A 14327-nucleotide genomic window follows, 5' to 3' on the forward strand; every position below is an offset into this window, starting at 1 on the left:
AAATCATGTCCAACCAAATGATTTTTTCCCCCCATTTTGGGAATTCCAGGGGAAAAATACTGGTTTCTGCCTTCACTCTCAGGTGGTTCTTTGCCAGTCATTACTTTGCCAGGAAGAATGGCAGTTCTGACCTTAGGAGATGTGTGTGTGTCTATCATATTTTTCTTCTGTAAACTTCTGGGAGAAGTATTTTTTAAGTTAAAAGTAAGAGCTGAAAGCAGTTTGTAGTACTAACATTACGATGTCGAATTTCATAACTCATGTAGTTCTAGAACTTATTTCATAAATCATGCAGTTTGGGCTTTTTCACCTTGGTCTGTAAAGCTGGGCACTATTGAATGAATCACAGGAGTGATCAGGGAGGGCCGCTTCTGGGCTTCCTTTCCGTGGGGACCTCTGGAGGTCTTGCGCTGGCATTGGCATGCTTCTGTAAGGGCTGCCCCAGGCAGGAGCTGCTTCTGTCTGTGCAGGGGTCCTTCCCAGTTCTGCTGTATAACGGAAAAGTACTGAAATCCCTCCAGGTTCATGGGAATAACAGCTGAGTCCTGAAAATACCTGCTGTTGGCTCAGGGTCCAAGGGGACTGACAGTGCACGAATCCCTACCTTTGTGAATCTGTAGGTCTTTTCCAGCATTGGCAGCACTGGTCTCTGATGGGCACTCCCAGTTCTCCCAGCTAGGGAGAACAGCCCGGGAGGTAGCTCAATAGCATAACAGGTCTTTCCTTGAATGTTTGAGTCTAGACAATAGTGTTATTTAGCTACAGTCTCCTTTGTTACCTTTCTCAGGCAGAGAGGGTTTTGCAGAACACGTGGGAAGCCAGTCCTCTTGTCCTGGTGCTCATCCAGTGGCTAAAGCCTGGTCATGGTCCTCTCTCGAGGGACTGAAAGAAAGAGTTTGCATGGAAAAGGCAGAGAGCTGTAGCTGATAGGGCTTTGAGAAGCTAAGGAAAACCAGGCCATTTAGGAATATGGAAAACCAGACTGTTCCATCCTCCCTGGAGCTGGTCACCATTGTTTCTCAGATCCCTGCCAGAGGTTAATTTTTACCTGTTCAGCAAGGATGACAACAGCCTGTGTGGGCTGTTTTCGGAAACACGTTTGTCTTCTCCAGAAACTGATTAAACCTTCAGGTCCCTTTAGGAGTAAAGGACCGGCACAGACCCACAGTGCACGAGACTGTTTTCAGGGCACATCATGGCGCATGTTAGGCTCGTGTCCCCACCCAGCGTTCTCGTCCTCCAGCAAGGCCTCATCGTTGGCTGCCCTCCTTTCTGCTCCCTCCTGTCCTCACTCTTCCTGCTCAGCACTCCACCATTCAGAGTTGCCAGCCCAACTGTCTAGTGTGTTTTCCTCGCTCGGGTGGTGTGCTCCAGATGTGGCCAGTGCTCTCCTTAGCCTCTGTGTCTTCCCTCCTGCTGTTAGCTTTGTTCAAGTGGCCTCCCTTCAGTTTCCATTCGAGGTCACTGTTTTTTGAGGCCCCTGACTCCTCCCACCCCCAACCCCGAGCTTTCCTGACCATTTCAGAGATTTCTGTTCTTCTCTTTGAATTTTCTTGATCTTTGAGTTTGGCTTATTGGCCTACAAGCCTTGTCTGGTGTCCTGGATCATAAGCTTGAGGGGAGAATCTTCCTCGAGCTAAGCCCCTGGCCCAGGGCAGCCAGTCCATACTGAGTGGAGGCCACGAGGCCCTGTCTGCAGCTGTTGGGCCCTGTTTCTCATTCCAGAGAGGTGGAGCACTGTGTTTGCCCAGATGCGTTTGTTGGTCAGATAGCATTTCTGAATGGCCAGAACAGTTGGTTATAGTTAATCCATTTCCATATCGAAGTCACTGGACTGAAATGTTTCAGTGGGTGTGTCTGATGTCAGCAGATTTAATTTTCCTAGGAATACGGAGTCCGGGCATCTGAACGCTCCTGTAAGGATGTCAGAGTCGTGCTCCTGCAGTTTGCCAAAGAGGAAACTCAAAGCGGACCTGGGACCTGAACCAAGGTCTTCTCTTTTCCACAGAAATTCCTTTGCTCTTATTCTACCCACTTTTTGGAACTGTTTTTGTTGTTGTTTTGTTTATTTTTTATAGAAAGAGAAAAGAGTTAGCTGATGTTTCTGAAAAAAGAAGATAAAAGAGGAAAAACTCAGATAATCTTAGGTGATGATATTCTTTCCAAATATTATGTGTAGAATTCCTTGTCCACATGTCCTGCCAGTGAGGGAGGAGTCAACACTGGGGACGGCCAGTGTCCTCAGAAGGGCTAAGAGAGTGTGGGGGGCAGGGTTTGTATAAACAAGAGCTCCCTCACCTCAAATAACCATCACCTCGACGTCCTCTCCCTGTACTCCTGTTAGGGAAGCAAAATGGCTCTTCGTTTATTTTTCTCTTCTCATAAAGGGCTTTTCCTTAGAATTATCTTGTTGGTGGGACTGGGGTGAACATTAGAAATATGTGGCATGAATTTATCATTTGTTTTTATAAGATATCTGAGTTTCTTTTATGCCAGATGAGGGAGATCCTAAGAGTGAAAGAGGGCAAGTGAGCTGTGGTGTAAAGGAAGCATTCACGCTGTTGAGGGCACACATATGAAAAGGTTAATGCTGACTTTTTGAGTAAGGGAGAAAAAGGAGGGAATTTTGTCTTTTACTGCTGTAACTCCTAAGGCTTAAATTACTTGGATGTCATCGAGTTGGAAATGAAAATTTTGGCATCTTTAAACACAGTATAATTTCTTTGCCACCAGTGATATTTGAGGATGGTTGTTGATGTCCACAGTTGGCTTAATTTTGGCAGTTTGCTCTGTCTTTTCCCCCTTCAGTCTTTAACAAATACTTGATGGCATGTGTGCGTGAGTGGGTATTGTCCAGGGCAGTATCTACACTAAAGCAGTTTTATCTTTGAGAACTAACTTTTTAACTTAAGACAGTGATGTTAAAGCTCCTTATAACTTGATCTCCTTTCCAAATTGTCAAAGTCAAGTGAGCTGAAACTGACCAAAGAGAAAAAATAAATCTGTTCTGTGAGTTTTACAGAGAAATAGTGACATGATTTTACTTCTCCATGATGAAATTAAAATAGGGTTTTTGTTTTCTGAAGTTAGGGAAATGCTGACCATGTGTAGTTTATTGCTTTAAGGTGGACCGTACATAGCTGACTTCTGTTGGGTTTGTAAAACTTCCTGATTGCGGGATTTAAAAATCTCTGTTATGATATGAGATGGCCCAGGTTTATGTTTCATTTGTTCTATTCAGAGAAAATTACTGCTACCCGTTTGGGACTTTTAATTCCCCAGGTCAGCTCTGACTCAAACTCGATCGGCTTCTCCATCTGCTCTCATTACTTTTCTTGTCAGGTGACAGTCTTCCTCTTAGTAACATGATCTAGTATTTATTGCACTTTTAACTATGTGCCAGGCACAAAGCAAAGGCATTATTATCTCATTTTAACCTCAGGATAATTATATGGTAGATACTGTTGCCATCTTAATTTTAAAATCGTAAGGCTGGGACTTGTGAGAAGTGATTGACCTGCTCAGGACTAGAGAGTGGTGACCTTGGGCCTGGAATTTAAGTTTGTCTGCATTCTGAAGCCCAAACCCTCACCCAGCCACTAGATTGCCTTGGTTCCTTGGGTGAGTCCTGTGAACTTGGATAAGCCTGAACTACATACTAGCTTCAAGTTTCTGACCTCAACAGACCTGCATTGGAATTCTGGCTCTCTTAGTAGCTATGTGATCTTGAGTGAATTGCTTAAATCCTTAAAACTTTGTCTTCATTCTGAAGTTGGGTGTGAAATCCAATGTAAGTCCACTTTCGGTGCACAGGACAAAAGAGACTATAGTTATTTTGCTTAATACTTATGCAGTAGCCTGACTTTTCTAAGACAGTTTTTGGCATGTGAAGTTGCCTGTTTTGTTTTTCTTCTGGGATGCTGAGCCCTGGCCAGCTCAATCTGATGTTCACATTTCTTTACATCTATCACTTCCTGGGATTCTTCGAAACATTTCTGGAGGCAACTAGGTGAGTTAGTGGCCTTTTTGTACACAAGTTATGGAGGGAGTCCTGGCCTTTTGGGGTTGGAGGGAGACCAGTAATCAGCATGCCTCTTCTCTGCTCAAGTTCAACACAAGTGGAGAAGTGGCAGAAGCTGGGCTGGTGAAGACTGAGCTGTCACCTTGATTTAGATAGGGGCAATGAAGTGGAGGGAGGAAGGGAAGATTGCAGCCAGGATTCTCCCTGTCAGATGAGGGTTTGGGTGGGGTTCTCTGGTCTCTGTGTTGTCTGCACCTTAAGGGAAAATGGGAGACCTTGCTGAAGGTCACAAAGCTTCTATTGGCCAGTGGCTCTGAAACGGAGATGTCCACTCCCGGACCCAGTCTTGGGACCATGTTTGGTGGAGCGGTAGGTGGAAAGATTGTATTTTGCAAAGTTTGCTGGAGTTTTTGAAAATAGCTACTTGTTACATTTTGGGGCTTCTTCGGTTAAATGTTTTTGGATTACGTGGCTTTTAGAAGGTCATATAAACCAGGTGCCTGGGTGGCTTAGTTGGTTAAGCGTCTAACTCTTGATTTTGGTTCAGGTCTTTATCTCCGGGTCATGAGATTGAGCCCCGAGTTGGACTCTGTGCTCATCATGGAGTCTGCTTAAGATTCTCTCTCTGTGTCTCCCCCTCCCCACCATGTGTGCATGCTCTATCTCTCTCTCTCTCTCAAAGAAATAACTATTTTTTAGAAAATAAAATGTCATATGATGACTGATAGTTTCTTGGTGTATATATCACACATACACACACACATACATATACACGTGCTTTGAGTTTTATGTCATTAAGTGTATTTATGTATGTGTATGTGTATGTATATTGTGTTATTATGTTATACATATGTTTTTTCTTCTGTTTGTTTTCTTTATATGTTTTTTGGTATGTTAATTTATGCATTGGTTCTAAAGAAAAATCATCGTAATAATTAAGAACTGCAGAAGAATATGACCTGCCATGTGAGGTTTTATGTAATGATTATTCTTACAAATACAGATTTGGTGATGGTTTCAGCATTGAGGAGCAACCCTGTCTACACTCCCCCATCCTTTCCCTGTTACAAATAGTCTACTAATTTAGAGACCAAATCTCTTTCCCTCTCCAGCCCCTCACCCCCACCCACCTTACGTGTATGTCTTGTCTTGATTTAAAGTTTATGACAATATCATGTTATTCAAATGCATCCAGAAATGAAGCCTGTTAAAACTTATATGCAGTCCCATTTTTTGTTGAACGCTTATAGAATCTGTACATTTGATATGAAGTTACATTAACTATCATCTAAAAGTATATTAAATTTTTGCAGCTGTAGAATTATATTAGACTTCTCATAACTCAGTTTTTACATTTAAAACCAATTTAGACTCATCTATAAGGAAGGAAAATTATAGCTCATGAGAACCATTGGCCTAAGTATATATTAACTCAGCATTTAAATCTCAAAACTACAACAAAATTAATCTGTCTTGTCTTTTCTTTTTTAGCTTTTCAGATAAACTATTCAGTGGAAAGGGCTTACATTTTCAGCCGTCAGTTCTAGATTTTGGAATTCAGTAAGTATGTTTTCTTTATAATTCTTTAATAACTTGTTTTATTTGCATTTTTTGTTTTCAGGATATCATTTATACATACTTAAATATATTAATATATTTAAAATGTATTTATATATAGCACATTTATATATCTATAAATAAAATGTTAAATATATTTTAAGTATATTAGTAATATGAGGGATATTGATCCTGGGACTTGTTCAGAGGAATATTTTTGTGGAAGGGAGAATGTAAGATTGTTTTAGCCATTTCTTCAGTTTTTGTTTTTGTTTTTGTTTTTAAGATTTTATTTATTCATTTGACAGAGATCACAAGTAGGCAGAGAGGCAGGCAGAGAGAGAGGAAGGGAAGCAGGCTCCCTGCTGCTGAGCAGAGAGCCTGACATGGGGCTCCATCCCAGGACCCTGAGATCATGACCTGAGCTGAAGGCAGAGGCTTTAACCCACTGAGCCACCTAGGCGCCCCGATTTCTTCAGTTTTTAATAAATACTCCTTATAATGTGATTGGAATTTAATAAGAAGTGATTGAAATTTAATAAGAAGTCAATATTAAGTTACTGGAATTTAATAAGAAGTCAAGATTGTTTTTCTATAACAAATCAAGTTATTTTATAGTGAAAAACACTAAATATTAATGGTTTTGGAATTCTTTGCCTTAGATCCATTTGCTTGTTTTTACTGCTTGTTATGCTTTGTTATGCGTAGTGCAGACATTAGTTGCTCCATTCAAGACTTTGGAAGGAAGTGGGAAAGACAGCATATAAGCTGCAGTTACTTACTCATCCTAAGTACGATGATGCCCTCACTACGTTCAGAACCATGAAGACGAAGGGAACGTGACTTGATTGTTGGTTGAGGGACGAATCTGGGAACTTGGAGAAGTTAGAAGGGAGATGCTGAGCAGAAGGGAGAACTTGAGGACTCTCTTGTAGGCTGTAATGCTTACAGTGGTTGAAGTTGGAAACCTCGGGTGTTAAACGCCCTGGATGTAGAATAGAATGTCTTGGCTCTGAGGAGATACTGTGCCACGTTTGTAGAGTTTCAAGTATGGAAGTAAAAGTGTTTCAGGTGTCAGAGCCCCACTTGCTTCAGTAGCCTGGAACATTAATTTCATGAAGAGCTGTTTTGAGTTACAAGAAGAGTTAGATGAATGAAGTAGGCATGGTGCTGGGAGAGCATCTGGGGTGCCCTCCTTGACTCATCTGGATTGCCTTCTTGCCCTTTCCTTCTGGTCAGCAAAAGGTTAGAGCTGCAGTAAAGGAGAAGGAATGTTAAATGTAAAAGTAAGTACCTTGTTGAGCTTTTAATGGTGATTCTGTAAAAGGAAGAGAGGAAAGTGGGAAGGGTGCTGGCTACCTTTACAATATTCTAGGTGTCTGCCTCATTGTGTTTGAATTTGCACATTTTTACTGTTCGGTAAAGAAGTGTTCAAAGCTGAATTTATGATAAAACTTCTCTGGTTTGAGATTCTGAGAGATCGCTTTACTTAGGTGAAAAGTCTTTATTGTAAGTGGGAATTTTAATGCAGGACCTACTTTTACAAATACATACATTGTCTATTACATACAAATACAACATTAATACATACAAATACAACATTGTCTATTACACTGTATGTTAACTAACAAATTTAAATAAAGATATGGAAGAGAAAAAAGAAAAAAATATTACAGTCTGGTAGACATAGTAAAATGAATAGTAGTAAGTAAAGTTAGATGAGGGTAACAACTCGAGTTGATGAGACGCTGGCTATGATATATTTCCTCTTCAGTAAGATAAAAGTCCTGAGAACAGTACACATGGATGGATGGATGTCTTGGCTACAAATGTTAACTGGCTATTTGCATCTGTTTCTGGCCCTGATAACTGGAAGCAGGTTGAAAAGCAAATGTTTTAAATGTTTTATTTACAAAGGTTATCACACTTTAGCCTTGTCTCACCTTTGGATGATTCAGTTTTGTTTGTGTAGTACTTTATAGTTCTCAAAGTATAGTTGTATCTCTTGTCAGCTGAGTCTTCTATCAATCCTAGAAGGATAGTGGAATAGTGGGGGGGGGCAGGCATTATCTGAGAGAGAGAGAGGCAGAGAGTTCTGTGAACATGAACTACAGATGCTCGTGAATTTGGTGCTGAGCAGTAATGTTTTTTGCCCAAAGGCATTTCACTAGAAGTGACAGAATAAGTCTTCTCTAGCACATACCTTTTTTTTTTTTTTTTTGGGTGAGCTCTAGGATATGATTATGGGAATAAATTATTTTTGCTAAAGTTTTTTAAAAATCTCGGTAAGAACAAATGGTAACCTAAATTAGAATGCTTCTTTATTATTTTTCTTTTAAGATTTTATTTATTTATTTGAAAAAGAGAGAACATGAGTGGGATGAGGGGCAGAGGAAGAAGCCAGCTGCCCACTGAACAGAGAGCCCAATTTGGGGACTCAGTCAGGTCCTGGGATCATGACCTGAGCTGAAGGCAGATGCTTAACCGACTGAGCCGCCCAGGCATCCCAGAACACTTCTAAAATTAGTCAAATTCTTCCTTACTTTTTACATATGGTCTATTTTATAGGCATTAGATTCAGATTTCAGCCAGAGAGTTCTCCTCCTGATTTCTTCACTGCCTTTATTCAGCTTTTGCTATTGTTTATTTCAAAGTTGAACTTGGGCAAACCCGTTTCATCCCTTTTCATCACTGCAGTTTCCCTCAGGGATGCAGAATCAGGATCTTGTTACTCACCTGCGTTCTGCCCACTTCTTAGGGTTTATTATAAAAGTTAATATTCCGCTGGTTGGGAGATTAAAAGTGCTAATCATTCATAAGAGATTTTAATCATTCTTTTGTAGTATTAAATTAGTAGAGTATCTTCCAGTTGTCACTAGTGATTGAAATTCTTATCCTCATAACACTTTTAAAAATAGAATTAAAAATAGAATAAAAATAGCGCAGTGGTAACTAGGTCTGTGCTAGGTCTGGTGAGGTTTCTGGTGGATGCAGTCATGGGGCTCTGTAGAATTACAGTTTGGGGTCTGATTTTGTAAGATGTTTTTGTTTGGGCAACATCTGTATTTTTTTAAACTAAACATCTTGTATTCCAATGATACAAAGCTTTGAGGATAAGTAGTAATAACTTTGCTGATTGAGTCTATTATTTACGTAAAACCTTAAATGATGGAGTCTTTGTTTATTTAACTTAACTTGGTGAAGGGAGAAGGCAAATGTGAGCCCAGTACACCCAAAGCAGAGCTCTCAGAGGTGACCCCTTATGGTAATATAAAAAATTTTAGTTGTATTAGGTAAGAACATTAAAATAATAATAATAATAAAAAGTTTAAAAATCAAGAATCACATTAGTGTGTATTTTATTTATAACTGGATGTAAAGGACTTATTTTTTAAAATACACATTGGTTGTATTAAATCTTTAATCACAAGTAGAGACTTGTGATTAAAAGTAGGAAGTGTGGGGTACCTGAGTGGCTCAGTCGGTTAAACATCCGACTCTTAATATCGGCCTCAGGTCTTGATCTGAGGGTCATGAATTCAAGCCCCGCACCAGCCTCTGTCCTGGGCATGAAGCTTACTTAAGAGAAAAAAAGGAAGAGGAATATGAAGGATTTGATGGTGGGATATGGTAGTTTGGAAATCCCATTGTCCATAAGACAACATGTACTTCATTTTCTCTAAAACACACAATTCTTAGTATCAGAGAAATCAGAATAAAATCAGAGAAATACAAGTATAATGTAGATGAATTTTTAATATAGAATATAGTTTTATTTCTAGGCCATGTTAAGGAGCGCGGTATATTTAGGTCTCTGCCTCTGAGGGCATTACTTCTCGAGAAGGGGCTTCAGTGAAATGTGTGTGGCTCTCTGTATATGACCATGTGAGTTAACTGGTAGGAATCCGAGGGGAAGGATTCCAGGGACCATGGCAGGGAGGTGGGCCCAGGTGGGCCAGTGATAGCTCCATTCCTTTGCAGTTCTTTTGCTCTCCTTGCAGCGGGTGGAAAAGAGGAGGAAGGAAAAAATCAGTGTGAGCATCCTCACCAGTGAGGGTGTTTGCTGGAAAGCAGATATCCTTACCTTAGTACGCGAATGTTTTGAAATTATGTCTGAAACTTCTGTGTGTGTCTGTCTGTGGAGGGAGGAGCCAGAGCTTTCATTGGAATTTTCTAGAAGACTCATGATTCAAACGGATAAGAGCAAGCACTGGAAAGTGCTGCTGAGTTTGGTTCTCAGAAGAATGGTCTTTAGCAACAGTTAAGTTTTCCTTTCATGAGACAGGATAAAGTCTCTTTGTGAGTAGAAATCCATTCCCCCCCCCAAAAGCCTCTTTAAACTTATCACTCAGAGAAGAAACTCTCAAAAAACCTGGATTTTTCTATGAGTACAGTTTCTTATCCAAACCTGTTTTCATTTGAATTAGAGCCCCATTAGGCGAGTACCTAGTTCCTACTCTGTATTTGCAAGCATTTAACGGCCTCTGCGGGTCGAATTCTTCCAACACCAAAGTCGGGGAGGTGTTACCATTGGTTGGCATAAGTGTCTCATAAAAGAAAGGATACTTTTAAAAGGCTTTGACTTGTGAATTAAATGTTTTATTAATAGCCGGATTTAATCACTGCTGCTTTTAGCTTTAATGAACACCAACAGCTTTCTGGGTTGAAAGCATATACATGTTGCGTGGGTGGAGCGGTGGGTGGATGGCCGTATTTACGACCACACAGTCCATTGGTTTTTTTCTCCTGTTCCCCTCCTAGGTTCCTGGGTCACCCTGCAGCAAAGATTCTCTATGCTTATAACCCTAGTAGGGATAGGGAGGTCGTGGTGAATTCAGTGTTTACAGCTGCTAGACATTTTCATGTGCCTCCTGTTCATTGCAGGGTAAGTGTTGATATACTCTTGGAAACTATGCTGTGGCAGGCTGCCAGGCTTTCTTGCTTTCTTTGGCCTGCAGTTTTGACTTTCTGCTCCCTGTCTCCCCTTTTCCTGCTACCCACACTCTTTCCTTCTGCGTGTTTGCTTTAGCATTTTATTTTTCAGTTGTCCATAATTTTGGTGGCTCTTGATATCTCCATGGGAAAAAAAAAGTTTAGAGTCTAAACAAGGTATAATATTGTGTATCTAATAGGACTTTTTCATGGTTTAAGAAACTTAATATTATGGGTCTTGAAATGACGACAAATGCTGAACCCTTTAGTAATCATTACAAGTTTTAGAGTTGTGATCTCTGCCTGGCGAACCTACTAGAACAAGACTCCTTTCTAAATATAGGAATAGGGAGGAGTGAATGGCTCCTTATAAAGTTAATAGGCAGCAGAGAGCTACCCATCCCTGTTCTTCCTCGTTGTTTAGATTTCAGTGGTCTTTAACTTTGAGTGAAGATCCCAGTTACTAGAGGGTTTTATTTGTTTATTTAGCTTACTTATGTCTACCCGATACACTTTTTTTTTTCCTTTTAAATATGGGACCAAGGAGATGGTGCAGCAGGGAGCCCAGTATTTTGTTAATGATAGTCCAGATACACGCAGCTCCTGACTTTTTTTAGGAATTGGCAAGTTTGTACATTGGTGGCTCCTTTTACTTAAGTGGAGTTAGAACTGTGTTTGGTAAAGGCCATTGAACACATGGGTGCAGAAGAGGAAGGAAAAGGAAGAAGGTGAGGGCATAGGATTCCCAATCTGAAGTGAAAGGACTTGGCAGCTGCCTTGTGGTCAGTCTGTGGTGTGTTCTTTGATAACATTCTCTTCGATTGTTGGATTTTGATCCATTTGGTGATTCTCAGGGATTCATGATACTTCTGAATCAAGAGTACAGAATAGGCATCTGTTAAGGGGAAATTGTCAAAAAAGGAAGTCTCTGAAAGACATTTTTTTACAGAGGTTCATTCCAAATGGCTAATTTGGTACCTTCCCCTTAGGTAATTCCAGCAATGGGGAAAACATCCTTCAGAATTATTTTCTTACCTACTGAAGAAGGAAGCATTGAAAGTTCTTTATTTATTAATACCTCCTCCTATGGAGTCCTTCCCTATCATGTAAGTAACTTTCCCCTCTCATCCCTTGATTTGGTTGTTGATTCAACAGGGGAGTTTGGGTATTTTATAAAAGACTTTTGTAAATGTTGCTGCCTGGTTTATGTCATTAGAATACAAGATTGTTAGTGATGTAAACTCACCAGCTTTCCCGCTTCTTCTACCTGCCATGCTATACATAGTTGACTGTCTTGGGCCCAGAGCACAGAGCTGTAACTCTCACTATGGATCTTTGAAGGGTATTGGAACAAAACCAGGAAGTCCACCATATTATATTTTTATTATAAAATCGAGTGGGCTTTCAGAGCTCTGCCCTGACCTCATGCACAGTCCAGAGGGAGGAGCTATAAAGGCAGTCCCTAGTGCTTCTGCCTCCTTCTCTCCTGGGCTCGGGAATATTTCTGATCAGGGGATATGGATTTCATGTTTTTGGGGGGCCAGTTCTCAGGGAGCTCTCTGTTTATATCAAGGCACCAGGGATGGAGGGTGAAGAATTTTTTTGTTGTTGTTCACGAAGTAGTTAAGAATATTTATCTTAAGTGGTATCTGACATCTTTAATAGGATGTGACATCAAGACAAGATCTATCATTTTTGTGGTTAGTTCTTACTGGTTTCCATTAAACACTTGGTTCCATATCAGAAAAATTGTTTATTTCTGCAAAGGTTTGCTACAGTGAGGAACATTCAGCTTAAATATAGCAACTTTTGTTGCTTTCTTTTGTAAACAAAAATATATGTAATAATTGGATTAATAGAGTCTTACAGGCCACAGTGGTGAATACAGATTTCCTTTCGAAAGGTATTTTAACATTATGGCAAATATGTTTCAAAATGAATAGGGGAGTAATTAACTTTTTTTTCCCCCCCCCGGAAGGTATCTGGAATTGGCACTCGAAGAGTCTCTACAGAAGGGTCTGCAAAGCAGCTACCAAACGCTTACTTTCTGCTTCCACAGGTCCAGAGCATTCGACTTTCACAGACACAGGTAATTTTAATAGATTTATTTTGAATTCTGGTATGCACTAAACTTCGTAGTCCTCTAAATTGAGGTATCTTTTGCTGCCCTTTTGATATAGGATTGTTAGAGATACTAAACTCACCAGGTTGCAGAATTGGGATTTTACTATTTTTTGCTTTTTTGGAAAAAAAATCTGATATATATTGAAATAATATACATATGTGAAGTGTTGGTGGAATCCATGTACTTCTTGTGAAAGGCTGTATAATCTATGGTGTTGCTTTCCCATAGTTAGCTTAATCTTGTTTTAGATCATTTGAAATGTTTCCAGTTTCTCATTATTATTACCATTAGGCCATGTACAAGTTTTATAAGTTTCTTTAGTTCCTTTTTGGCTTACCTATTTCCTTGGGGTATGTTTTGAAAGGAGAGATTCCATAGTTAAAGAGTATGAACCATTTTATAGAGCTTGTTAAATCTTGCCAGGTTGCTTTTCAGGAAGACAGAACCTCTGTGGTCACCAGTAATGGTATTTTTTCAGGAATGTCTTACTGTCTTCCCCTCTCCCTGCTTCCAGTCTTTCCTGAGTGGATCTTAGTGGAAAGAAACGTTGTCGATGTTTTAGAGTGTGTATCCAGTCGACCCTTGAACAGTGCAGGGGTTCTGCAGTTGAAAATCTGTGTATAACTTTTGACTCCCTAGAAACTTAACTACTAATAGCCTACTGTTGACCAGAAGCCCTACAGATAACATAGTTGACTAACATGTTTTCTGTGTTGTAGATGTTATATACTATATTCTTTCAAAAAAGTAAGCTAGAGAAAATGTTATTAAAATCATAAGAGAAAATCCATTTACAGTACTGTACTCTATCAAAAAAGAATTTGCATATAACTGGACCTATATAGTTCAACTTCTGTTGTTCAGGGGTCAAGTGTAATGATAATTTAATGTTCTTTCAATATGCATTTCATTAATAGGGTATAGAGTTTGATCAGTTTTCCCCCTTGACTTATTTCCTGGTGACTACAGATAACTTCGGAAATGGAGAAAACTCTTGAACCAATGTAGGATGAACTTTTCCACCTTACCTACCCTTTTTTTTTTGATTAGTGAATAAAGAACATTGCTTAGAACTTTGTGTGGGTCACAGTAGTACCTGGGACTTTCCTTCATTCAGTAGTCTTCTTGAGCCTCTACTATGGGCATGCACTGTTTTAGCATTTCCATCTTCCTGGAGCTTCCATCCCAGTGGGAAGACAAGCAAAACTAATTTACCTATAATGGAATGTCTGGGAGATTTGTCATCATTTTAGATAATTCTTGGGGATTTTTAGTATTATTTTTTTAAATTTATTTTATTATTTTTTAAAGATTTTATTTATTTATTTGACAGACAGATCACAAGTAGGCAGAGAGGCAGTCAGAGAGAGAGAGGGGAGGAAGCAGGCTCCCTGCTGAGCAGAGAGCCCAATGCGGGGCTCGATCCCAGGACCCTGGGATCATGACCTGAGCCGAAGGCAGAGGTTTTAACTCACTGACTCAGGCGCCCCTATTATTTTTATTTTTATAAAATTGAATAACACCCCCTCCTAGGATTTTAAGGACGATTACTTAAGGTTTGCAAATTTGGATTTGGTTTAAATCCTAAAACCAGTGGGGATCTATTGAAAGGTTTCAAGCATAAGAATAGCATGATCTGACTTGCATTTTTTGTAGGGGTTGAAAGGTTGGAGTAAATGTAACTTGCATATG

The 14327-nt window shown here is 39.8% G+C and overlaps 1 protein-coding gene across 3 annotated transcripts in view; it reads left to right on the plus strand.

Annotated features, from left to right (window-relative positions):
• TMEM131L (transmembrane 131 like) overlaps nt 1-14327 on the plus strand; it is a 155916-nt gene that overhangs the window by 73673 nt on the left and 67916 nt on the right. For all 3 annotated transcript variants that reach the window (XM_032862554.1, XM_032862549.1, XM_032862553.1), the window contains exons 4-7: nt 5513-5581; nt 10340-10463; nt 11500-11616; nt 12489-12599. In XM_032862554.1, coding sequence (XP_032718445.1) covers nt 5513-5581; nt 10340-10463; nt 11500-11616; nt 12489-12599 — 421 coding nt within the window. The remainder of the gene's footprint in view (nt 1-5512; nt 5582-10339; nt 10464-11499; nt 11617-12488; nt 12600-14327) is intronic.

Source organism: Lontra canadensis, unplaced genomic scaffold, assembly GCF_010015895.1.
Source record: "Lontra canadensis isolate GAN:19392208 unplaced genomic scaffold, GSC_riverotter_1.0 scaffold1, whole genome shotgun sequence".
In the NCBI taxonomy this organism is placed as follows: Eukaryota; Metazoa; Chordata; class Mammalia; order Carnivora; family Mustelidae; genus Lontra; species Lontra canadensis.